This window comes from Diplotaxodon limnothrissa, linkage group LG16 (genome assembly GCF_057381915.1).
Source record: "Diplotaxodon limnothrissa isolate DT_005_m linkage group LG16, D_limnothrissa_male_GT1.1, whole genome shotgun sequence".
NCBI classification, from domain to species: Eukaryota; Metazoa; Chordata; class Actinopteri; order Cichliformes; family Cichlidae; genus Diplotaxodon; species Diplotaxodon limnothrissa.
In genome coordinates, this window is record NC_140611.1 from 9,198,649 (window position 1) to 9,226,615 (window position 27,967).

Genomic DNA, 27,967 nt, shown 5'->3' on the forward strand with positions numbered 1-27,967 from the left:
CTTAAATATGTTTTCTTTAAAAAGATTGATTACTCTGTTAGACTTGTAATTATAAGAAACTAAAGAAAAACTTGTTGAGGAAGTTTGTCCTATTATCAATATGAACTATACCTGCGAAAAAGAATAGCAATAATTTATGAATAATTAAATGAGTAAAAATGACATTTTTATGTTTTACTTTTTGATTATGTTGAATGAAAAACGTTTTGAGTAACTTCAGCAAACTGATTACATAACAATTAAGGCACATTAGCATTAATACACGTAATGATTGTGGCATGACAAAATAATCTTTTTAACTGTTTAGAAATTTCCTTCATTTTGAGCCCATAAATGAATGGATTAAACAATGGATGATAGAGCAATAATTGTAATGTCATTAGTAATCGAGCAACTTTTGGAAAATCTGATTCCACTCGAGCTATGCCTACATCATAGATACTTAAACAGGAAATACTGATTAAAACTAACAGATGGGGTAAACAGGTCTCTGCAGCTTTCTTCCTAATTTCTTTACAACTTTGATAAGAAACAATAAATATTGTTGTGTATGTGAAAACTATGAAGATCATAGGAAGTATTACAAGATCTAGTAATGCAACCACACCAAAGACGGTAATTAATCTTGATCTTTGACAGTGAAGAGTGTAAACTGCATTGTTACAAAATATTCCCTTTAAATTAAAGTTACACAATGTTGCTTCAGCACTCGCTATTGCTTGGATTGCAATATGAACAGCAGGTATAAGCCAAGATACGACCAGGAAAATGATCACAGTGGTTTTGTTCATGATAGTTGGATATTCAAGAGGTTTACAAATAGCCACATATCTGTCATAAGCCATGGCTGCCAAGAGAAAGAACTCTGAACTGCCTAAAGTGTAAAACATAAAAAACTGAAAGAGACAGGCTGAATATGTTATGACTTGTTTTTCAGATAAAAAGTCAATCAGAAGTTTTGGATAAATATTTGTGCTGTAAAGGAGACAGTTAAGTAGCAAAGCTGCAATGAAAATGTACATAGGCTCATGAAGGTTTTTATGAATCCAGATCACATACACGATGGTAGAATTACTGCATATTATTATAATGTATAATGTAAAGATAATACAAAAATAAACATATCTGTACTTGTTAACCTCAATGTATCCATCTAGAGTTACATATGTGGTATTTAACTCCTCATCCATGAATTAAAAAAATAAAAATACTACAAAACAAATATAGCAGCATAACCAGTTTATATGACGACATAAAATCAAAATTGCACTAAAATGCAACCTGTGTTAGGTATTATTCTTTTAAAGATATCAGAACTTCAAATACAAGTACACTCATCAATCAAATGCTTATAGTGAATCATATGTATGTGGACTGAAGAAGAGTTTTTTTGGTTTGCTTCAACCTTGAGGGAGCTGAACTGTGAAAGTCGGTTACATCATTTTTCAGCCTCTTTTACTTGAGGATTTAGTAGTTACAGCTAATGGATCATAAGTTGCAGCTAACAATGACAATGATCAGCCAACTTCTATTAATCTAGTATAGAATTTTAATAAGGTAGCAAGATTTTATTGTTAAATGTATCCTGGCTTTTTTGCACTCGGGTTCATATCTTATTTCATCAGGAGTTTTTATTTGGTTTCCATTTTAGGTGGTGTGGTCTTATGCATTGTGTACATTTTCAGTGTAAAATAAAACTTGGATAACTACCATACTAAATAACAATAATAATCATCATAAAATAATAATAATTAAAAAAACTTTAAAAAAACAAGGACAAGCTTATGCATTACAAATGCATTACAAATGTCCAACTTTTCATACATTGTTTTATTTATAGCCTATAAATAAAGCATATATATATATATATATATATATATATATATATATATATATATATATATATATATATATACACACACTGTTACCTTCACCCTCCACATCTTCTCCAGCTCTACTCTGAGCCCTTAGTAATTCTCAAGTTCCTTGTGTTCCTTCTTCATGATGTTGCCGTCATTTGGAACTGCTACATCGATCACTACGGCCATTTTCTTCTACTTGTCTACCACTGATAGGTTTGTAGCATAAACCTATTTGCTGGAATGTTCAGATGATTCTACTACACGGTAAAGCAAGACACAAGCAGGCAAAGTCCTTTATGTTTCTCGTATACGAGGAAGACCAACTGGACAAACGCTGTTCCTTCGCTTGACCCCAGTTGCTCTTTTCTGCTCCCTCGTAACACTGCTCTTTTATTAAGGTTACGTGAATATGCATAGGCTCATTAACATAGGTTCACATGTGAACAAAGAGTACCGTCTGTGTGTGTGTGTGTGTGTGTAGGTATGTATGTGTGTGTGCGTGGGGGGGGGGCAGAATGTGACCCCATAAACGACTTCCCTAAACTTGCTGGTCTATAAGTCCAGCAGTCCAGCTAAACAAAAGACACTTATACTAAAACAGATATAAATGAGTTTGCTATACCATATATCAGCAAGAGAAGAGACGACCTCTTCCCATGACCCTAAGATGTGAGTGTGCATGCCAGAACACTCTGGAATGCACACAAAGTCTTTGCAGACTACTAAGGATCACACATCCTATCACTACACAATCCCCTCACCTCTAAGCATATATGGTTAAATATTTCTAAGCATAAATGACAATCAACAATATAAACCTGACAACTACCACTATGTCCGGCTGGTTAGCCACCACCATTTTGTCCGTCTGTATGTTGAAGTCCCACAGGAACTTAGCTCGGTCGTTCTCCACCACCCCAGGGGGCATCTCCCATTTTGACCTTGGGACTTCAAGGCCATATTCGGCACAGATGTTTCTGTATACCATGCCAACCACTTGGTTATGGTGTTCCACGTATGCCCTGCCTGCTAGCATCGTACACATTGCTGTTATGTGCTGGATTGCTTAGGGGCATCTTTACACAGCCTGCACATGGGGTCTTTCCCGGTGTGATAGACCCCAGCCTCTATCAGTCTTGTGCTCAGAGCTTGTTCCTGTGCTGCTATGATTAGTGCCTCTGTGCTGTCTTTTAGTCCAGCTTTGTCCAGCCACTGGTTGGATTTCTGGATGTCAGCCACTTCCTCTATCCTATTGTCCCTCTATGATGGTGCCTCCTCTTTCTCAGGTTTCTGCTGCCCGAGGTATTCACTGAGCATGTGGTTGGTTGGGGCCATCTTCCTGATGTATTCTTCAATGTTTGCTGCCTCATCCTGGACTGTTGTGCTGACACACCAGTCCCCAACCTCCTTCCTTTCGCTTAGCATACAGCCTCAGGGTGCTGGATTTGGGGTGAAACCCTCCATGCATGGTCAGAGTCTCCTGGTCATGATGTCACTGGCTTTTATCTCCACCTTTGGCCAACTTATTATGCCAGCAGGGTACCTGATCAAGGGCAGGGCGTACGTATTGATAGCCCAGATCTTGTTCTTACCATTCGACTGACTCCTCAGGACTTGCCTGACCCTCTGCATGTACTTGGTGGTTGCAGCTTTTCTAGCAGCCTCTTCATGGTTCCCATTTGCCTGTGGGATCTCCAGGTACTTGTAGCTGTCTTCAGTGTTTGCAATGTTGCCTTCTGGTAGTTCCATCCCCTCAGTTCTGACTACGTTCCCTCGCTTCATTATCATCCAACTACACTTATCCAGTCCGAACAAAATTCCGATGTCATTGCTGTATATCCTTGTGGTGACAACTGAAGGCTGGAAGAATGTATTTTGGACTGAGTAATCAAAATTTTAAATCTTCTGTTCATTATGCAAAGTCTTTGTATGCCATTGGGTCAGTGAAAGGATGGTTCCAGAGTGTGTACCATCAACTGCCAAACATAGAGGAGGAAGTGTGATGATTTGGAGCTGTTTTGTTCGTGGTTGGTGACTTATAGAGAGTGAAAGGCACCCTGAACCAAAACGGCTACCACAGCATTCTGCAGCACAATGCAATCCCCTCTGGTATGCACCAAGTTGGTCAGGGATTCATCCTATAGCAAGATAATGACCCGAAACAGTCCAAGTCCAAGCTATGCCAGAACTACCTCAGAAAAAAAAAGCACAAGAGTGTAAGCTTGAAAACATGGAGTGTGTTACGACGAAAAGGCCAGGCTTTGTGTGTGAACTCAAGTGCAGACACAGACGGAGGAAAGATTGACGTGGATACATTTATTTACAGTGACTAATTTGATAACAATGAATAGTAATTTTGCAAGAAATTCTGAAGGCTATGAACTATGAACTGTGAGGTTGAGAACTATGAACTATGAGACAAAACTATGAAACGTGAAACCTAAACTATGAACTTTGGCTAGATTCAAAAAGTCCATGAACGGATCCTGGGTGGAAATCCAGTGAATCACGGCCAGTTGGTTAAACGATGTTGTAATGGCTTACGAGTTGCAGGTGAAGACGTTATGGGAGGAGGGAGTCCAAGGGGTCTGGGTGAGCAGTGATCCAGAGAGAGTCCAGAATGTACGTGATCCAACAGGCTGGCAGGGAGGCAGACAGGTGGAGCGCCACAATGAAGGGAGTCTGACCTGATAGCAGAAAACCAGCGTCCAAACAGAGGTGAGTATTGTTCAGTATTGTTGTGAGTATAGCTGTAAAGCATGATGACCAAGTGGGTAACTACGGCAGAGAGAAAATACTATGAAATCAAAAATCAAATTCAAATTTTATTTGTCACATAAAAAGTACAACATGTAGTAAAATATTTGTGTCTGAGCTGCAGACGTAGCCGTGCCATTCCAGGGCTTGGATTTAGCATGGGAGGTCTAGCCAGGACCCTTATACTGGGTGGAAATCGAACATGCGATTCCCTTTCCGAAGGTGTGTAATCTTACCACTACACTATCCAACTGCATGAGCAAAACCACAAAACATTAAAGGATTTAACGAAAGCTTGACGGCCTAGCACTAAAATGAGTTAGGTATAGATCTGGCAGAGGTCTGTTGTGAATGCTGGACTTAAATACCGGTGACTTGATTGCAGTCAGGTGTGAAGGCTGATTGGAGTCTCTGCCGAAGGGGGATCCCAGCATTGTGTAAAAACCCAGCACTCACCTGGACCATGATAATTTGTTTTTTAATAGACCAGTAACTAAATTAATCTAGAATGCATGATGAAAATGTTCACAAATGGGTAAAAATGTCCTCTCTTTCACAGTGAAAACATCTATCCTAGCTGCATCCTGAGTTGGACATTTCAGACAATGCAGGATGGTTCCTCAATTGAACCTAGAGGTGAAACCAAACTGAAGTTAGCTGCTTCAGGTTTGGCTAATACTTCACTGTCTAAGTCTGGCCTGTTGCAGTGGTATGCTTCTAACTAACAAACAGTATGGTCCTGACAAGATGCTAACTTGTTGAAATTCTGCTCGGCAGCACAGTGTTTTAGACGCTTGATTATCTATGCATTCCTGGCTTGGCCACCCAGCCAATGTCCACTTTGTTCAAGACAGTCCAATGAAATCTAAAAACCATTGCATTCTTCAGTTATAAATATTGATTTATATCTCTTTGTACTTAACAATTTTACTTTTACTTATTTATTTAACAATCTCTCACTTTGTGTGAGAATCAACATTTTATTGATGTGATGAACTCCTCTTTTATAAATTGGTGAGGACTTCTACACTAACAGTCACATTTATAGCTACATGTTGACAGACTTTTCAAAATCATCTGCAATAGAAAAAAGTAAAGACAAAAAGAAAATGAAGGCAGCTCTTCAAGTGGGCACTGATAGGAAAAGAAACATAGCTGTTGATAATAATGCAGATTTGGGTCCTGCTGTTAAATGAAACCTTCCCCTTGTATATGTAAGTATTCTTTTGCCATGTTATCAGACTGTAGAGTGACAAATTAGTCAAACATAATAAAAAATATAAGAGTAGCACATGCAGCTGGCTGCCGGCGGAGCTCACGGGCACGTCACTGCAATCCCCCCTGGCCTCTGCTCCGCGGATACTGAGTGACCCTCATCCAGGACTCTCCTCAGCTCTTTCTGGGACAGTGGCGCGGCTGCCCCTCTGTTGGTCTTCCTTGGTCTCTTGTGTTCTGGGGGCCTCTGGATGTCTGGAGTCTTGATCTCCTCCATACCTGCTTCATGCCCTGAAGGATGGGGCTGTGGCTCCCCACACCCTCTAGCAGATCATTACATGAAGGAACCTTTTAAAAACAACCGCGCTCATGCTCACAAGTGTACACACGGGTGATCACACATACAAACTACACCCTTTTTGGCTCCTACTTCAAAGCACACTGTGCGCTGTCGATCTTACATGCTGCACAATAATGTTTAATATTTAGTATTTACTGTTACATTCCCATAGATCATCGTGATGTTGTTTATTATGTTGCTCTTTTTTTTTTCTTCTGCTTATTTTCTCTTTTTTCTTTCTCAACAGGTGATCCAGGTGATTGATCTATGTATTTTTTGTCTGCTTATTTTATTGTTTTTTGCCCTTTATCCCCGTCCCTCTTCCCTGCTGTTTTTCTTTCCCTCTTTCATTGTCCCTTTTCTTTTCCCCGGTCAAGTCTGTCCCATACTTAACAAGTAAAATAAAATAAAATAAACAATAAAAGGTGAATCAAATGGACCATTACGGCAAGGCTGGGATGGTCCATTTGGTAAAGTAAATCCGTTGGGCATCTTTCTTTGCCTTTAGACAATAATTCTGATGGCAAAAGAACCAAACGGGACAGGAAAAAAAAAAGAAAAAAAAAGAGAAAGAAAAAAAGAAACATAGCTGTTGATAATAATGCAGATTTGGATCCTGCTGTTAAATGAAACCTTCCCCTTGTATATGTAAGCATTCTTTTGCCATGTTATCAGACTGTAGAGTGACAAATTAATAAAACATAAGAGTAGCACATGGGTGTAGAATTTCTAGCTAACAACATGCTTGTAATACAGTGTGTTTTCACCATTGTTTTTTCCTGAAATTGGCTTTATTTTGGTATTAATACAGTTTCTTTCTAGAAGTACTTTAGTGTTACCTTAAAACTTCACACATCACCTACAGCAAAGTGCAAAAGCAACCCAAGACTTTTTTGTGGCAAAGGAATGGTGTTTATGTTAAGATGTGCTGCTGGTGAGATTGTTGAACCTTTGTAATGTTGGGATTCAGAGATTCTTTTATTGCTACCATATAATCTGCCTTATGAAGAATGTATTAATAACATGTTTCACAGTATCATTTATCAGTAATATTTCCTACAGGGTTTATATTGCATTGAATATGTCTGTCTTCACATTGACCTTTCTATTTTTTATAGGTTGAGTTCATTTTATACACAATGCATAAATGTGCTTGGTTAGAGTTGATGTTCCATTCTAGAAGGTTTTAAGCTTCACTGGTGAGAGTGTCCAGATGATACATGCTGAGGGGAGATGAGAACATAGCAGGTTAATTGCATGCATGCTTACAATACACATATTAATCTAGTAGCAGGTTTGAGTGAAGGCCTAAGCGTCTTCTACTTCAGTTTGAGACTGGCTGCTAAAGTACTCTACTTAGTAATTAATGACGAGGGTCCATTATTAGCTCTCAGAGATGCTAAGACCTGAAGTTATTACCTTAAAAGGCAAGTAATGTAGAAAGGAGAAGTTATATGTCGGTGTAAGGTTATATGTACGTGATGTACCCTTGTCTGCACGAATTGAACTTTTGCCCGTCTGTCACCATGTATTTTTGAACTGTATTGACGTAGGTGTGATATTTTGTCCTATAAAACCAGAACCCAATGTATTCTTGTCAGAGCAAAACAATCCATATGCTGACGGTTGGTTGTTCTCCTGTGATAATAAAACTCATCGTTTGATTGCACTTTTCCGGAGCCTCCGTAGTTTGTTGTCTGGTCTAAAGTTGATCGATCTCGCAACAGTATCCTTAAAAGAAATATATTCAGAGCACTGGAAAATGACAACAAATGAAGTTTGTTGTGGTTTTTTCTTTTCTTTTTTGTGTGTGTGTTTTTTCCCCCATCATCTGGTCCTCTTCATGGCAGCCAGTATATCATTGTATCTGAGGGTTTGTAAACAACAGACAACTATACCTACATTATTAGTAGTTAAGTTAACCGAAGTCAAAGTTCTCTGGTGTCTAATATATTTACTAATATAAGCTTGAGGAGCTTAAGGGTCCTGTGCAGCATCCTTGCTGTTATTTGGACTGCACTTTTCTGGACAGAGATCTGGGATGTCCTTCACTACCCCAAGTCCTAAAATTACTATGTGAAATACTGTTTCTTTCACCCTCCACATCTTCTCACGTTCCTCTCTCAGCCCTTGGTACTTCTAAAGCTTCTCATGTTCCTTCTTCCTGGAGTTGCTATCACTTGGTAACACCACAGTACATCTATCACTACAGCTAATAGACCCCATTCCAACAGTACTGCTCAGAGAGGTCCTACCTTAAAGTATACCTCAGTCTTAAATATGGGCTACATACCACAGGCCTTTAAAGTGGACACGAAACACTTCATTTATAGAGGCTAATTTACATGATGGAGCCCAGCTCTCACAAACTGACACAGTGTGTGTTGCTGGATTTAGGAAAATAGTGCTTAAAACGCTAAAGAAGCTAACTAGAGTCCATGATCGTCTGGCAGCACATGAGGTCACCACCATGAGGGAGAGGTCGCCACACCACATGACCCTGCTAAGATGAACAGACATATGGCTCAATACACAGAAGGGAATAAGCAGGAATTCCAGAGAAACAACACACCAGCTACTGGTACAAGGTACCCAATACTACAAGACCAGGCTCAGCAACTTATGCATCACCTGGATTGACAAGAAAGCCTATGACTCGATGCCCCACACACAGATCTTGGAACGCATAGATTTGTACAAGATAAAAAGGACACTAAGAGCCTGAATCAGAAATTTGATGGGGATGTGGCGAACTTCAAGCCTATAGCACAAGTCGCCATCAAGTGCGGGATTTACCAAGGAGATGCGCTGTCCCCACTCGTGTTCTACATATGCCTGAAACCCCTGAGTCATTGACAGTAATAACATCGGAATGTAATTTGTACTGGAAAAATGTAGTTGGATGTACCTGGGAATCCCACGAACAAATAACCATGAAGAAACTGCTAGGAAAGCCAGTCTCCAGCAGTGTTGACTGCCTGTTGCCTCTGGTCCTCTGGGATTCACCCTTTGGCAGTGGGCAACCCATCTGGGCCTTCCTGATAAAAAATATCTAATATAGTAGAATAGAATAGAATAGAATAGAATAAACCTTTATTATCCCATGGATAACAGATTTTTTACATAGATTGTTACATAACTGTACATACAGTAGCTTTTTCACATTTTAGTTCAAAAACCAGAACCTCAGAGATACATACTTCATCAATCTTAAAAAGTGAACATTTGATAAATGCCACAGCCAAAACTTCACCCTGGCCACTTTCTCTGGGCCAATTAAAACAATCATAAAGGGAGGGCATAGTTCACCAACTAGGCAGTCCTCTCCAGAGTTTATTCATTTAAATAATTTAAAAATAAGTTATATTATCAAGTGGTCTAACATTAAAAAGACTAAACTTAGCAAGGTGAATGGAGGTGGCAAAGAAATTGTAGGTTGTAGATGAGGGGTGTCCAAACTTGGCCCGCGGTTGTCCAGGAAAAGGCTACAATAGCCAGCTATGAGGTCACCCAACCCATCGCAAGACATGGCAAGCCTTTTTCAGATGGAGACCTCATAAAACACGGCCTCGTTAAAGTCACGGAAATAATGTGCCCGGAAAAAGTGCAGGACTTCAACAACGTCAGCATGTCCAGAAATCCAGTTGTGCGACGGATTGAAGACTCGTTAGCCAACATATAACTGCAACTGTCTGATAAAGCTGTGCTTTTGATTTTTACTCCATCGCATGCGATGAGAGCACCGATGCCACAGACACCGCAGAGTATAACAATAGGCTCTCATCAGAGCTCATCAACCCTCGGAGAAACTTAACCCTTGTTTAACCAGAACAAATATATAAATTTGTGTCCCTTTTTTTGTTGTTTAAATAAATATATTGATCTTGTTTCACTTTCATTAAACAACAGTAAGAACAGAAACAATGAACATAAAATATTTTACTTTTTCTTCTTTTTTGTTTGAGATGATTTTAAGAACTGGTCTAATTCAAAAAACGTCTCAGACAATGTGATGTGTTAGGTTTAAAAAACAAACATTACAAATTAACAGCTTCGAGCTGGGGCTCGGTCGGGCCACTTCGGGGGTGGGGTGCCCCCAGCCTCTCGGCCTGGGGCTCGGTCACTCAGGCACAGCTGGCTGCCGGCGGAGCTCACGGGCGCGTCACTGCAACCCCCCCTGGCTTCTGCTCCGCGGCTGCTGAGTGACCCCTCATCTGGGACTCTCCTCAGCTCTTTCTGGGACAGTGGCGCAGCTGCCCCTCTGTTGGTCTTCCTTGGTCTCTTGTGTTCTGGGGGCCTCTGGATGTCTGGAGTTTTGATCTCCTCCATACCTGCTTCATGCCCTGGAGGACGGGGCTGTGGCCCCCCCACACCCTCTAGCAGATCATTACATGAAGGAACCTTTAAAAAAAAAAAAAACAAGCGCGTCCATGCTCACAGGTGTACACACGGGTGATCACACCCACAAACTACACCCTTTTTGGCTCCTACCTCAAAGCACACTGTGTTCTGTTGATCTTATGTGCTGCACAATAATGTTTAATATTTAGTATTTACTGTCATATTCCCATATATCATTGTGATGCTGTTTATTCTATTACTCTTGTTCTCTTCTGCTTGTTTTCTTTTTTCTTTCTCAACAGGTGATCCAGGTGATCGATATATGCATTTTCTTTTTTTTTCTTTTTCTGCCCGTTCTGTTGGTTTATGTTTTTTGCCCTTCTCCCCCGTCCCTCTTCTCAGCTGTTTCTCTTTCCCTCTTTCTTTCTCCCCTTCTTTCCCCCAGTCAAGTCTGTCCCGTATTCAGCAAGTGAAAATAAAATAAACAATAAAAGGTGAATCAAATGGACCATTACGGCAAGGCTGGTATGGTCAATTTGGTAAAGTAAATCCGTTGGGCATCTTTCTTTGCCTTTAGACAAGAATTCTGATGGCAAAAGAGCCAAACGGGACAGGCAAAAAACCAACAAAAAAACAAAAAACAAATTAACAGCTTCATCCTGTGCAACAAATAAACCCAAGGATGTTTGTATCTTGCTGAAGAGGAAATTCAACTTCCCCATCAGGTATAGCACAAATAATAAAAATGGCTGGCTGGCCCTTATCACTGGCAGTATTGTAAATCACAAACTAGCATTTGTATCTGTATACTTTCCAAATGAGCCAGACAGAGACTTTTTATCTATATTGCCAAGACACTATTAGACATAGCTGGACTGGCCATCAGCCCGCCGATAGTGATTTTTCATTTTTATGGGCAGAGGCCAATTTTTTTTTTTTTTTGGTAACGGTATGAACAATTAAAGGTGGTGGATTGGCCAGATGCTGGCCGATGTGTAAAAATAACTCAGTTGTTTGATGGTGGCTATGGCGGAGCTTCCATAAAGGCCAGCAGGTGGATGAGGGAAAGGGGAGGCAGGAGGAGAGACCCAAGGCAGCCGCTGGTCCGACTGTCAGGTGAACTGAACTTCAGGTAAGAAGTTATGACCTGCATTCTATCTGGGTCAGATATAAACCAAGTTTAGGTGTAGTTTATTTTCATTGTGCTGACTTTTTACCGTCAGTTACTATAACTCATACTCAGTGTTGGGGAGTAACGGAATACATGTACTGCCGTTACGTATTTAAAATACAAAATATGAGTAACTGTATTCCGTTACAGTTACCATTTAAAAAGGTGGTATTCAGAATACAGTTACTTTGTTGAAATAAATGGATTACACGGCGGTATTTTCCTGTTTCATATTGTCGCGGGTCAGGACTGTTTGGGTTTTGTTTGACAGCTACGTTCTGTTGTTCCAGGCGGCAGCGTTATGGTTGCCATGGTTACAGGGCGACGCTCTCTCTCTCTCACTACGACTGTGTGTTTCCTGGGTGAGAGAGCGCCTTTTCGTTGTTGTTGTTGTTGTGCTAAGTTAACAGGCAGAATGCTACAAGCATAGCTCTAAAGAATGTAGCATCATGGGCAGTGTAGTCCGTGTTGCAGGGAGAATGGACTGCCATACACGTTATGGGTCTGTGAGCGCGAGGAGGGAGAAAAAGGGGAGTGGAAAGGTACGAGTTGTCATCGAGGAAAAACGGGAGCTGGAAGCATGTAAATATAATAATAACCACTGCAGCCAAGAAGAGTGCCTGACGTGCCCAGTTGTAAGTAAGCTATTAAGACTCGACTGTACACCGTGTTCGTGTTTTCCTCCGAAACAATAAGTTCCGTTGGAGCAGCCTTTCAACGCCTCTCTCTGTCTGTCGCAAGAAAAGTTGACCCACACAACAAAGTAAAGCTAGTTTTCGGCTATGAACCGACAGGGACCCCGCCGTATTAGTCAGAGGTCCCTTTACTACAGTTCGGAGTCGCGGACCTTCAGTAATAGTAATAAATCACACAGCAATAGTACATTCACGTTGTTGTAAAAAGCATGATAATATATTAAGTAATCCAAAGTATTCAGAATACGTTACTGTCATTGAGTAACGTAACGGAATACATTACAGAATACATTTTGGGGCATGTATTCTGTATTCTGTAATGGAATGCATTTTAAAAGTAACCTTCCCAACACTGCTCATACTGCATACTAGCTAGCATGACGGAGTTTCTATACAGCTGGGTGGGTGCTATGATGTTAATGATAGTGAACTTTATTTTATTCATAAGGTTTGTTAGTAGAGTTGCCAACCGTCCCGTAAAAAACGGAATTGTCCCGTATTCAGAGAAAATATTACGTTTTTCGTATTGAGCTGAAAAGGAACACAGTTTGTCCCGTACTTCAGCTAGAATGGAAAAAAGACACAACGTTGGAGTTATTCTGTGTCTTTACGCTGTCAGCTGCCTCTTCTTCTCTCTTGTTTGTTTATCGCCCACTTTGCTCCAGAAAGAGGAAACCAGCGGATGTTGCGCTAAACAACAGCAGCACATTTAAGCGTGATAAGCTGTTGTTAGAAATTATTTAATATTAATTTCTAGTAACAGTTGATGTTTGCTACTGCCACAGTTGTAAAAGCTGCTGGTCATGATATATGGTGAGAGGGAAACATGAAGATAAAACCAGGAGATGTCTTTACTGAATCATCAGAGCTGAACATGTGATGGAGAAACAGGTTTATCTTTTAGGTGACATGGATGAGTTGAAGGGAAGTTATGAACAAATAACACCATAAATAATTATCTGAATCTTACAACCAAAGTTTTTAGTATGACGTAAAATGTATAGAAATCATACATATACCAAAAAGACAGTGTACATCACTGTCACAACAGCGTTTCTTTTCATCCAAAGGCTTTATAGTTTTTCCTATAATACGTGGTGGGCCGGTCTCTAGTCAAAATACCCAGGCCGATTTTTTGTCCCAGTACAGCCCTGTTATTAGAACACAATGATCATTCTTACTGTTGGGAGGTGACTGCAATGCCGCCATCAACCCTGTTATTGATAAATCTAATCCAGATGCAGCATCTAATCTCTCATCGTCTCTAGAGCTGGGCGATATAAGATTTTTTCATATCACGATATGTTTTTTTCATTTCAGGCGATAACGATATATATCACGATATAAGCCAAATAACTATATTTGTAAGATTTAAATGTGCCGTTGCTCACAAGTAAAATGTGAAATAATCAGCAGCTTGTTTTTATTTAAATATTTATTTCCCATAATAAGTTCAACAGGGTAGATGTACTTAAGGAACATGAGACTTTTTCAGATAAATAAAGGCAAATATTGCAAACTACACACAAGGCAGCCGCTAAAGCATTTACGTTTCAAAATAGAACAAACGAAACAGACTACTAAATTGTCAATTCCACTTAGAAACAAAATATTAATTCTAAAAATAAATCTTAGTTTGTTTTACAGAAGAACAGACAAAACTGACTAACTTTTGTCAATATCAAATAAACTGAGAACTAAAAGGAAATTCTCAATCTCTCCTTGTTGTATAGCTTAGCTTTTCAAACAGTTTTAACAGTTACTTTAGTCTGACAAAAGCCGAATGACGAATTAGCGCTTCCAGTCAGAGACTGAGGCTACGTCCACACGTACACGGGTATTTTTGAAAACGGAGATTTTCCGTTTTCGTTTTAAAAAATAATCCCGTCCACACATAAAGGCAGAAATGAAGGAAAACGCTGCTATGAACATGCCAAAGCAGCAGGTGGAGCTAGAGTCCTAACCGTGCAGAAATGTTGGCCAATCAGAAGTCTAGAAGCCTCGGTGGGAAAAAGTAAACAAAGCTGGGGCATAGAAGCAGAACCGAGTCGTAAGTGTGGAGGGACAGTAACTGTGTGTATATGTAAGCATTTAAACACTGCAGAGAGTAGAATTAACAGTAACAGTATTGTAGAAATTCATTTCACCGAAACAATAACGTGGCGCACAGTGTGACGCATGCACCAGTTTATTGTATTTCCAGACTTGCTTTCGGCACAATTTACAGTGAACGCTACTCTGTTTTTTGTCAGACTTGAAATAGCCGAAATACCTTCACACTACGGAACTTCTATGGCTCTTCCGTTCGACAATCTCTCCGGCATTGGAACCATCATCTGTTTTCTCTTCGGTAACCTTCGGTCACGCTCGGTTGATTTTTCTAGTCGGCACACTCATTTCCTCCATTACCCGGGAGGTACGGTGGCTGGCTGCTTCCCAAACAAATACACATGTGCGGCTTGGCACTTGTGCTGTACGTAACAAGTCACGCGACGTGACGCTGCGGCTGTGATTGGTTCGGCTCTGCGCTACTTAATTTGGATTGGCTGACCTCTATTCAGCCAATCTTGACATCTGCTCACTCAGCTATATTATGCAGCGTTGACCTGCCTAACACTAAGACTATGGCCTCAGCACAGTCAAAATGAACATACTGTTATGTCTTAATTTCCTTTTATTCATGTTGCCACTCCTCCCTCCTCTGACTTACTTTAAGGATATACACTCTGTGGTGTCTAAATTTATTTTGAATGGGAAAAGGCCTAGGATACGTTTGTCAACATTGCAGCAGGCCAAATTACTTGGTGGTTTGGCAGTACTTCGAGTTTTACTACTGGTCATTCAAAATCAGGGTGCTTAGGGGGTTGTTCACGAGGCTTCTACTGCATGGAAAATGATTGAATCCGCTAAGGCAGTACCACAATATACACACCAAAAAGCTCAGCAACGACAACAAATTTGGGCCTATTATTGCAAACTCTATAAAGGCTGTAGTTTCTTTGTGGCAGAATAGACTGACAAAACCAAAGTGTTCCATTATTTAGAGCCCACACTTTTTTACTACCTTTTCCAAGTGTTTTGCTCTCTATAATAAATTCCTATAAGCAATAGAATTTTCTTAAAATACATTTACTTATGAGAATCGCATGGTTTGTTGTGTTTAGTGCACCTAACGCTGAATTTTTTTTTTCAAAGTGCAAAGTGTGGTTCGGAAGATAAAAAAAGAATGTGCACCCATGTAGGTAAGGTCTAACAGCTAACACTCTCTTAAAGTGGTCAACATAGTAGCAAGTCCATGTGGACGGTTTAATGAGATCCATAGAGACTGAAGTTTCATTATATATTTGATGTAACTTGAGTTGTTCACTTTTAAAAAATGAACACACACCAAGTTTAGGTAGCTATCAATAAGACAATCTACATAAAACAAATATTTTATATACACTGTTTGTTACTCGTTCTACCTGTTTTACATTTTAGTTCAGTTTCTGATCTTCACAAATGCTGAAATGAATATAACATATATAACTTTTGGTGGTCATGTGGAAGTGGAGAAATACAGATATATTTATTTTGTAATTATGTTTATGGTATACGGTCTAATAATTTGCAGCAATTCCACTATTGTGTGGCTTATCGTAGTTCAAAAAAGCCTTCATGAGCCTATGTATATTTTCATTGCTGCTTTGTTAGTGAATTCTGTTGTTTTGAGCACTGTCATCTACCCAAAGCTTTTGATTGACTTCTTATCTGAAAAACAGATTATTTTGTATCAAGCCTGTCTCTTTCAAGTATTCCTGTTTTATGCCTTAAGTTGCTCAGAATTCTTACTGCTGTCAGCTATGGCTTATGACAGATATGTGTCTATATGTAAACCTTTGCAATATCCTTCTATAATGAGAAGAACAAGAGTCAATCTTTTCCTGCTTTTGTGCTGGTTTTTACCTGCTATTCAGGTTGCAGTGCCAATAGCAGGAAATGCAAATACACCACTCTGTAACTTTACTCTGAAAGGTATTTTTTGTAACAATTCGGCCAACCATCTTTATTGTGTCAATTCAAGAGAATTATCTATATATGGTATGGTTGTTCTATTTAATGTTGCAATTTCTCCTATGTTTTTTATACTTTTTACATACATAAAGATAATTATAGTTGCCTATCAGAGTTGTGGAAATGTCAGAAAAAAAGCTGCACAAACCTGTTTGCCTCATGTGCTAGTTCTAATGAACTATTCTTGTTTGTTTACGTATGATATGGTTATAGTTAGACTGGAATCAGAGTTTCCTAAAACTGCACGTTTTATAATGACATTACAGTTTGTAACATATAACCCTCTTTGTAATCCAATAATATATGGACTAAAGATGAAAGAAATTTCTAAACACCTCAAAATACTGTTCAGTTAATTGCAAGCAAACCAATTTATTAATTTATAGTCTTTTTTTATTACTCATTTTTTATGAATTTTATGAAAACTGGCTTAATGTTTTCCTCCTACAACTGAGAATTGATCAATATTTAAAAACCAAAATGAAACGTAAACAAATATTAAAATGAATGTTTGATATCACTCTCCTCATTAATAATACATTTGTTAATAGTTTCATCTAATGTGATTGCCCCTATTGATTTTCACAATGAAATTAAACGTGAATATCCTTCTTAATGGATACTAACACAACATCAAGAGAAATGAAAAAGGGATGAAGTAGAGTAACATAAGGTCGAGTACTTAAAAAATGAGACAGTTATCATGCCAGTCACTTTTTATCTTGTGGCTCTGTGTAAATGAAATTCCATTACAATCTTGTGTTACATACAGTTCAGACACCTCAAAATACGTTTTATTTTACAGTTGAAAACTATATATCTGGATTTTCTTTCCAGTTTGTTTTTTTTTGGAGTGCAAGAAAATGTAGTTTAGCTAGTAGTTCACTTTCATTTTCTGGAAAGGATCCTTTATTTGGTCAGTTTTACTATTTTTGTTCTGTAAGGCATGGGTGTAACCTGAAGTCTCTGTTGAGATGATTTCAATCTATAGAGGCCTTCAGGACCAGCCAGGCTTCTACGCAGAGTATTAACCAATTGAAGAAATAGTACAGGCCCTTCACTGACACAGAATGCAGTATCAAAACACAAAACAAAAACAAACAAACAAACAAAAACCTCAGGCATGAACAACCATACCTGTTGATTATAATAGACTGATATACAATACAGCTGGACTTGAACCCTCAAGTGACGTTTTTGGTATTTTGGCCTTAATAACTAATAGGACAGTTTTTGCAAGGCGTAGGGAATCTCTTGTCTCATCCAGTTTTTTAAATGTTGTTCATCTACAACCTACAGTTTCTTTGCTACCTCCATTCACCTTGCTAAGTTTAGTCTTTTTAATGTTAGAGCCCTTGATAGTTTTATATTTTTAACAGAAATGTGAATAAACTCTGGAGAGGACTGCCTAGTTGGTGAACTATGCCCTCCCTTTATGATTGTTTTAATTGGCCCAGAGAAAGTGGCCAGGGTGAAGTTTTGGCTGTGGCATTTATCAAATGTTCACTTTTTAAGATTGATGAAGTATGTATCTCTGAGGTTCTGGTTTTTGAACTAAAATGTGAAAAAGCTACTGTGTGTACAGTTGTGTAACAATCTATGTCAAAATCTGTTATCCATGGGATAATAAAGGTTTATTCTATTCTATTCTATTCTATTCTATTCTACTATATTAGATATTTTTTATCAGGAAGGCCCAGATGGGTTGCCCACTGCCAAAGGGTGAGTCCCAGAGGACCAGAGACAACAGGCAATCAACACTGCTGGAGACTGGCTTTCCTAGCAGTTTCTTCATGGTTATTTGTTTGTGGGATTCCCAGGTACATCCAACTACATTTTTCCAGTACAAATTACATTCCGATGTTGTTACAGTCAATGACTCAGGGGTTTCAGGCATATGTAGAACACGAGTGGGGACAGCGCATCTCCTTGATAAATCCCGCACTTGATGGCGACTTGTGCTATAGGCTTGAAGTTCGCCACATCCCCATCAAATTTCTGATTCAGGCTCTTAGTGTCCTTTTTATCTTGTACAAATCTATGCGTTCCAAGATCTGTGTGTGGGGCATCGAGTCATAGGCTTTCTTGCCAATCCAGGTGATGCATAAGTTGCTGAGCCTGGTCTTGCAGTATTGGGTACCTTGTACCAGTAGCTGGTGTGTTGTTTCTCTGGAATTCCTGCTTATTCCCTTCTGTGTATTGAGCCATATGTCTGTTCATCTTAGCAGGATCATGTGGTGTGGCGACCTCTCCCTCATGGTGGTGACCTGTTCATTTGTGCTGCCAGACGATCATGGACTCTAGTTAGCTTCTTTAGCGTTTTAAGCACTATTTTCCTAAATCCAGCAACACACACTGTGTCAGTTTGTGAGAGCTGGGCTCCATCATGTAAATTAGCCTCTATAAATGAAGTGTTTCATGTCCACTTTAAAGGCCTGTGGTATGCCCATATTTAAGACTGAGGTATACTTTAAGGTAGGACCTCTCTGAGCAGTACTGTTGGAATGGGGTCTATTAGCTGTAGTGATAGATGTACTGTGGTGTTACCAAGTGATAGCAACACTAGGAAGAAGGAACATGAGAAGCTTTAGAAGTACCAAGGGCTGAGAGAGGAACGTGAGAAGATGTGGAGGGTGAAAGAAACAGTGTTTCACATAGTAATTTTAGGACTTGGGGTAGTGAAGGACATCCCAGATCTCTGTCCAGAAAAGTGCAGTCCAAATAACAGCAAGGATGCTGCACAGGACCCTTAAGCTCCTCAAGCTTTTATTAGTAAATATATTCGACACCAGAAAACTTTTCTGGTCTTTTAAGGACACAAAGGTTCAACCATCTCTCCAAGAGCTTAAAATATCTTAACATTAACATAATTTCTTTGCCATAAGGAACTCTTGGGTTGCTTTTGCACTTTGCTGTAGGTGATGTGTGAAGTTTTAAGGTAACACTAATTACTTCTAGAACAAATTGATTTAATACCAAAATAAAGCCAATTTCAGGAAAAAACAATGGTGAAAACACACTGTATTACAAGCTTGTTGTTAGCTAGCAATTCTACACCCATGTGCTACTCTTATTATGTTTGACTAATTTGTCACTCTACAGTCTGATAACATGGCAAAAGAATACTTACATATACAAGGGGAAGGTTTCATTTAACAGCAGGACCCAAATCTGCATTATTATCAACAGCTATGTTTCTTTTCCTATCAGTGCCCACTTGAAGAGCTGCTTTCTTAATTAATTTTCTTTTTGTCTTTACTTTTTTCTATTGCAGATGATTTTGAAAAGTCTGTCAACACGTAGCTATAAATGTGACTGTTAGTGTAGAAGTCCTCACCAATTTGTAACAGAAGAGTTCATCACATGAACAAAATGTTGATTCTCACACAAAGTGAGAGATTGTTAAATAAATAGATAAAAGAAAAATTGTTAAGTACAAAGAGAGATAAATCAATATTTATATAGGAGATATATCAATATAAAGAATATCTGATGAAATAAACAATAAATCTGTTTCAGGGATCAAAATCAAACATCTCACTATACTTTTTTCTTAGCAGAACAATCTCTTTAGGTGTTTAGAAATGTATTTCATTTTTAGTCCATATATGATTGGATTAAACAGTGGATGATATAAAACCACTTGCAAAGTCATTATTAAACGTACAGTCTGTGAAATATCAGATTCCAGTCGAAGTATAATAACTTCACATGTACAGAAGAATGAATAGTTGAATAAAACCAGCAGGTGAGGTAAGCAGGTCTGTGTAGCTTTTTTCCTGACTTCTCTACAGCTTTGATAAGATATTATAAGTATCTTTGTGTAAGTGAAAACTATGTAGAGCATGGGAAAAAATACAATATTGAGCAAAACATTCACACCATAAATAGCCAAAACTCTTGAACTCACACAATGAAGTTTGTAAATTGACTTATTACAAAATATCCCTTGCAGAGTAAAGTTACACACTTTTCTAGTAGCACTTAGTGATGTTGTTGTCACGGTTCTGGGTCCGTTGGACCCAGTATTTCGAGTTTATTATGTTTTGGTTCACTTTTGCATCATGGATTATTCTTTGTTTCTCTGGTACTTTGTGTTTCAGTTATCTTGGTGTTTTGGATTGTTTCTCATTCTCTTGTTGTGATGTTTATTATTATTATTATTATTAGAGTTTCATGTTTCTATTATCCATGTTTTAGGAATGGTGGTTTCATGTATAGTTCAGTTCCATGTTTCATTTTCTGTCTCTGTGTTGAGTCCATGTCTCTGAGTTGTGATTCATGTTTCCTGTTTTATTGTGAAAGTCTTTGTCTTATGTTAGTGTGTGCAGCTTTGTTCCCCATGTCTCGTTAGCCCTGATCTCTCCCAGCTGTGTCTCCCTTCTGTGGCCCATTTCCTCATTACTACCCTGTGTATTTAAGCCCTGTGTTTTCCCATGCCCAGTGTCGCGTCGTACCCTCAGATTATGCCTGTGTGTCCTTGGTCTCAGTGTTCCATCCTCACTTCATGTTTGTTTTCCTGCCAGCAATAAAGCTGAGGTTTTGTGAGTTACAATTCTGTGTTCGAGTCCTGCATTTGGATCCTCATCTCTGCCTGCCCGCACACAGAGCCCTGACAGAACGACGCGACCAGTATGGATCTAGCAGACTCCGTACGGTATCGGCGACCCGCAGTCTCCACCTTCCTCAAGGAGAGGGAGAGGCAGGGGGCTAGGTGTGCCTGGGAGCACGAGTCACCATTCGATGGGTCTCGTTTGGCTCTGGGTGGGCCCCGCAGCTTCCAAACTGCGATGGCTACCGCCGTTCCATCAGCTGTTCCGTCAGGGATGCGAGGGGCCAAGCGCTCTCCCTCGACGGCAGTAGCTCCTCCGTTTTCTGGTGTCACTCCACCGCTGCTCTCCGAATTCAGGCCCTGCAGGAGGGGCAAGCAGCGACGAAAGAAGGATTATGTGGTGGAAGACACTGGGCTTACTCCACTGCAATCCTTTGCTTTGTTTTTGGGACTTCCACGTTCGGAGCTACACAAACTTCCCGCCTCTTCGTCCCAGCCCGGCCCACCGAAAGACTTTCGGCCCGGTCTGCAGGAGGATTCGCAGTCTGGCTTACCTCCCTCTTCCCAGAGTGAGCGACGCTCACGCAGCCGTCGCTCCGCTTCCTCTGGACAGTCAGCAGTGGTGAGCAACAAAGACTGTCTTTCTCATGCTCCTCCTGAACTCTTGAACATAACAAACAATAAATCTACCCCTAAGATTCTGAAGACTACCTGCCATTCAAGTGAATCTAAATCTACTAACTTAAAGGTAGTTGAGTCTGTGTTTGTTAACCCTGTGAACCCCTGCTCTGAGGATTTAAGAACCTGTTTTCATTCTGCCCAATCTGAACCTAGTGTTAAAATGAATAAGACTACGCCACTTAAATCTGGGGGGAGAAATGTTCAAACTGCTGTGAAATTTCTGGAGGCTTCAAGTTCTGTTTTCAAGTCAGCTGAAAGGGAGGTGGTTAATGTTTCTAAGCCAGCCTTTCAGCCATGTACTTTTCAGCAAGGGCGCAGGCAGTTGGTAGGGACAGAAATTTCAGGCTGTAACTCAGGCTCTCTGAAGGAAGGGGCTGTCTGTTCCCCAAGGACATTTAAGGACTCTAGTTGCACCTCTCTACAATCTATTAAGACCGTGGCTCTTCCCAGGGACTGTTCTGTGTCCCAGTTGAATGTTTCTGAGGTTGCCCACTCTGCTAAGACTATATGCTCAGACCCAGTTGGCAATATTGGGCATTTTGAGACCATTCCTGAGCTTCTCTCTCCTCCTGTTTCTGCTCCTAGGGTAGCTCGGGCCCAGCGTTCCCCTCCACCCGTTTCAGTTCCTCGGGTGGAAGGGTTTGGTGTTCAGCTGGTGCCGGCACCCGTTCCTGTGTCAGCTGGAGGCTCAGGTGAGCCCTTCCAGCAGTTTTTGTCGTGTTCAGAAGGCTCAGGAGGATTAGCTCAGTCACCATCACAACCACCATCACTACAACCTTTATGGCAGTTCCCAGCTCAGTTTTCTGATCAGCAGCCACCTTCAGTTCAGTCAGCTGATCAGCAGCCACCTTCAGCTCAGTTTACAGTGTCCCCTGATCAGCAGCCACCTGTAGCCCTGTCACCTACTCCACTACCGCTTTCATCTCAAATTACGTCACCCGTAGCTCAGTCTTCACCCCCGTTATTCATAGCTCAGTCGCAACCACAATCAGATTTGTTGCAAGCTTTGTTGCAATCCATAACCCAGTCAGTAGTTCAGTTAGTGAAGGAATCATTGGCGTTGTCATCTGCTAAATCAGCCTCTCATCTTCGCCCTCAGTCAGGGGTCCCTATTGCCTCTGGCCCTGCATCTGCTCCAGCTGGAGGGCCCGAGGAGCCCAGCCAGCCTCATGTTTCGTCCGCTGGGGGTTCGGGAGAACCCAGCCGGCCTCATGTTTCGTCCGCTGGGGGTTCGGGAGAACCCAGCCGGCCTCATGTTTCGTCCGCTGGAGGGCCCGAGTCGCCCGTCCAGCCTCAAGCCACGTCCGCTGGAGGGCCCGAGTCGCCCGTCCAGCCTCAAGCCACGTCCGCTGGAGGGTCTGAGGAGCCCACCCAGCACCACGCCTCGTTAGCTGAGGGTCCAGCCAGCACATCCTCACACCTGCTAATGGTCCGGGGAAATTGGTTCAGCCATCACCTGCTGAATCGTCCCCCGCGACTTTTACATCATCATCCGCAGCCGTCCCGCTGCCGTCAGGTTCCGCAGCCGTCCCGCTGCCGTCAGGTTCCGCAGCCGTCCCTTCATCCACGCCTGGTCCGGCCTCCGTGTCTTCATCCACGCCTGGTCCGGCCTCCGTGTCTTCATCCACGCCTGGTCCGGCCTCGGCTCCGCCTTCGTCTGGTCCTGCGGTTGCCATACCGCCGTCAGAGCCAGCTCGACCCGTTCCGCCTCGCCTCTGCCGGCCGTTTTCCGGGCCTATTAGGTGGCATCATGGCCTTCGAGGACGGCCTCCGGAAAGGGTTTGTCGTCGCCGCCGCTGGCATCGCGGCCGCCCTCCGGACCTGCTCAGTGGCCGCCACTGCCTTCCAAGTGGTCGGCCTCCGGAACTGTTCGCCCGTCGCCGCCCGTTGCCGTGTGCACGGTCGGCCTCCGGAACTGTTCGCCCGTCGCCGCCGTTGCCGTGTGCACGGTCGGCCCCCTGAACTCTTCGTGGACTCTAGAGCTCCTTGTTTTTTGTTTGGTCTCTGTCCCTCCGTCCTGGACCCCCTCCGCCCGCCCTGGCCTGGTGCTTTATGCTTTTTTTGTTTGGGGCTGTCGGGAGCCAGCCCTTTGAGGGGGGGTACTGTCACGGTTCTGGGTCCGTTGGACCCAGTATTTCGAGTTTATTATGTTTTGGTTCACTTTTGCATCATGGATTATTCTTTGTTTCTCTGGTACTTTGTGTTTCAGTTATCTTGGTGTTTTGGATTGTTTCTCATTCTCTTGTTGTGATGTTTATTATTATTATTATTATTAGAGTTTCATGTTTCTATTATCCATGTTTTAGGAATGGTGGTTTCATGTATAGTTCAGTTCCATGTTTCATTTTCTGTCTCTGTGTTGAGTCCATGTCTCTGAGTTGTGATTCATGTTTCCTGTTTTATTGTGAAAGTCTTTGTCTTATGTTAGTGTGTGCAGCTTTGTTCCCCATGTCTCGTTAGCCCTGATCTCTCCCAGCTGTGTCTCCCTTCTGTGGCCCATTTCCTCATTACTACCCTGTGTATTTAAGCCCTGTTTTCCCATGCCCAGTGTCGCGTCGTACCCTCAGATTATGCCTGTGTGTCCTTGGTCTCAGTGTTCCATCCTCACTTCATGTTTGTTTTCCTGCCAGCAATAAAGCTGAGGTTTTGTGAGTTACAATTCTGTGTTCGAGTCCTGCATTTGGATCCTCATCTCTGCCTGCCCGCACACAGAGCCCTGACAGTTGTTCCTGCAACCTGACAAGCAGGCACAAGCCACGCTAAGACCAAGAAAACAGAGATGGTAGTTTTTTTTCATGATTACGGAATATTGCAAAGGTTTGCATATAGACACATATCTGTCATAGGCCATGGCTGCCAACACTAAAAATTCTGAAGCTCCTGAAGTGTAAAGTACAAAATACTGAAAGTGACACATTGTGTGTGTGTGTGTGTGTGTGTGTGTGATAATCTGTTTTTCAGATAAAACATCAAGCAAAAACTTTGGGTAGATGGTTGTGCAAAAAAAAGTAGAGTTAATCAGCAAAACTGCAATAAAAATATACATGGGCTCATGAAGGCTTTGATGAAACACAATAAGACGAATAATGGTGGAATTAGAGAAAATTACTGCAGCATATATTGTAAAAATAATCAGAAAATAGACATATCTGTACTTTTCCACCTCTACATACCCATTAAGTGTTATGTAAGTTAAATTTAGTTTATTGTCCATTGAGTTACCTGGCTGGGAATTGTATTTACAAGATCCTATCCACAGTTCTAATGCGTCCTGCTCTGACCATGCAGTATGTTTTTAATCACTCTACTTCACCCTCCACGGATTTCAGCAAACCCTCCACCACAACATGCATTCATGTGACCTTTTTTAAACTGTGAAGAGTTGTTTTGACTTTAAGGCAGCTTTGCAGTCCAGAAGTTCAGTGTCTAATAAACAGTGGCAAAGATACCCCAAGTCAGCATGCAAGTAGTGTGGCTAAATTGTAATTCTGTTTCTGCACATTAAGTAATAGAATCAAAATTTACTTCAAAGCTCGAAACTATTATACCATCTACTTAAGGTGCTTTGACAATTGATCTCTTAGGGTAGTAATCAGAATCAGAAGATTTTATTCATCCCCAAGGGGCAATTAACAGACAACCGAGCAGCATAACGTTGAAGATAAGGACAGTAAGAACAGGGTATAACAGTGAGATAATAAATGCACAGAATATACAGTATATACAGTTTTAAAATTAAAGTGACTGAAAAAACTTTTCAGCTGACTGGCCGGTGGACCGCACGAGTAGCGACCCGGAACCAGTATCCAGAAAAAGAAAAGAAAGTAAAGAAAAAAGAACAACCAAAACTTGATTAACCTATTCAGTCTTTCATGAGAAAAAACTAGGAGGCTTAGGTCCACTAAAGTGAAACTCAGTCTACTCAGATAAAAGTTATTAAAGTTCTGTAGTATCACATCAACGTTCAGTGAGAGACTGAAATTACCAAAAACCACTGAACGACACAGGAAATCATTCCTGCCTGTGGCCATCTCCCTGTAGAACTCCTCCGTCTAATACACTGTAAACACTGCAAAAGTTACATCCTTTTGCACACACTCTTTTCTTACTCTGTAATGTTGCCGTCTATTTTCTTGATATTTATTTGCAATCACATCTGGATATTTATTATTTGGTGATTTGTATATATTGTGCTATTCCTTAGATCTTAAGATATTCTATTGTTAATAGTCTAGTCTGTTTTTGTTTTTGTTATTGTTTTTTCTAATGTCACTGTACTGGAGCAACCCGTAACCCACATAATTTCACAAGGGATTAATAAAGTATGCTGATTCTGATACTGATTTAAAGGGAGCGTCTTTGTTAAAGTCTTCTCATGGATTTTCCAACACAGAGCTCCTGGGTGGTAATACTCTATCAGTCCCAGAACTGGATTCAGTTGGGCAGCGTGGGGTGAGAACTGAATAACTGAAGAATGCAATGGTTTTTAGATTTCATTGGACTGTCTTGAACAAAGTGGATGATAACAAAGAGAGGGAAGGTAGTCAGAACTGAGGGGATGGAACTACCAGAAGGCAACATTGCAAACATTGAAGACAGCTACAAGTACCTGGAGATCTCACAGGCAAATGGGAACCATGAAGAGGCTGCTAGGAGAGCTGCAACCACCAAGTACCTGCAGAGGGTCAGGCAAGTCCTGAGGAGTCAGCTGAATGGTAAGAACAAGATCTGGGCTATCAACACCTATGCCCTGCCCTTGATCAGGTACCCTGCTGGCATAATAAGTTGGCCAAAGGTGGAGATAGAAGCCAGTGACATCATGATCAGGAGACTCTGACCATGCATGGAGGGTTTCACCCCAAATCCAGCACCCTGAGGCTGTATGCTAAGCAAAAGCAAGGACTGGTGTGTCAGCACCACAGTCCAGGATGAGGCAGCAAACATCCATGAATACATCAGGAAGATGGCCCTAACCAACCACATGCTCAGGGAATACCTCAGGCAGCAGAAACCCGAGAAAGAGGAGGCACCATCATAGAGGGACAATAGGATAGAGGAAGTGGCTGACATCCAGAAATCCTACCAGTTGCTGGACAAAGCTGGACTAAAAGACAGCACAGAGGCACTAATCATGGCAGCACAGGAACAAGCTCTGAGCACAAGACTGATAGAGGCTGGGGTCTATCACACCAGGCAAGACCCCATGTGCAGGCTGTGTAAAGATGCTCCAGAGACAATCCATCACATAACAGCAGGATGCAAGATGCTAGCACGCAGGGTATACATGGAACACCATAACCAAGTGGTTGGCATGGTATACACAAACATCTGTGCCAAATATGGCGTTAAAGTCCTGAGGTCAAAATGGGAGACGCCCACAAGGGTGGTGGAGAATGACCGAGCTAAGTTCCTGTGGGACTTAGATGCAGATGCAGATGGACAAAATGGTGGTGGCTAACCAACCGGACATAGTGGTGGTAGACAAACAGAAGGAGACGGCCATAGTGATAATTCCTAATTTCCTTCGGGATTAATAAAGTATTCTGATTCTGATTCTGATAGAGGTAGCGGTTCCCAATGACAGCAACATCAGAAAGAAGGAACACGAGAAGCTCGAGAAATACCAAGGGCTCAGAGAAGAGCTTGAGAAAATGTGAAGGGTGAAGGTAACAGTGGTCCCAGTGGTAATCGGAGCACTAGGTGCGGTGACTCCCAAACTAGGCGAGTGGGTCCACCAGATCCCAGGAACAACATTGGAGATCTCTGTCCAGAAGAGCGCAGTCCTAGGAACAGCTAAGATACTGTGCAGGACCCTCAAACTCCAAAGCCTCTGGTAGAGGACCGGAGCTTGAAGGATAGACCGCCCGCAGGGGTCAGCGGGGGAATTTTTTCCATGTATGCTATATATAGGCTTTATTTATAGGCTATAAATAAAATAATGTATGAAAAGACATTCGTAATGCACAAGCTTGATGTCCTTGTTTTTGTTAAAGTTTTTTTTAATTATTATTTTTATTATTATTATTATTTAGTATGGTAGTTATCCAAGTTTTTTTTTCACTGAAAATGTACACAAGGCATAAAACCACACCACCTAAACTGGAAACCAAATAAAAACTCCTTATGAAATAAGATATGGACCCGAGTGCAAAAAAGCCAGGATACACTCAACAATAAAATCTTGCTACATTATTAAAATTCTATACTAGATTAATAGAAGTTGGCTGATCATTGTCATTGTTAGCTGCAACTTATGATCCATTAGCTCTAACTACTAAAGCCTCAAGTAAAAGAGGCTGA

At 41.1% G+C, this 27,967-nt stretch overlaps 2 protein-coding genes and 1 pseudogene across 2 annotated transcripts; 1 reads left to right on the forward strand and 2 right to left on the reverse strand.

Moving 5' to 3' along the window:
- Positions 1-239: 239 nt before the first annotated feature.
- On the reverse strand, positions 240-1,205 carry LOC146615715 (olfactory receptor 13C2-like). The gene has a single exon (XM_085373808.1). It carries the CDS (start codon positions 1,188-1,190, stop codon positions 240-242), a length of 951 nt encoding a protein of 316 aa, XP_085229934.1. The 5' UTR covers positions 1,191-1,205.
- A 14,670-nt stretch (positions 1,206-15,875) lies between these two features.
- LOC146615716 (olfactory receptor 6N2-like) lies at positions 15,876-16,790 on the forward strand. Its single transcript, XM_085373884.1, has one exon. It carries the CDS (start codon positions 15,891-15,893, stop codon positions 16,788-16,790), a length of 900 nt encoding a protein of 299 aa, XP_085230010.1. The 5' UTR covers positions 15,876-15,890.
- A 3,197-nt stretch (positions 16,791-19,987) lies between these two features.
- On the reverse strand, positions 19,988-24,881 carry LOC146615717 (olfactory receptor 10J4-like; annotated as a pseudogene).
- Between the last annotated feature and the right edge of the window lie 3,086 nt (positions 24,882-27,967).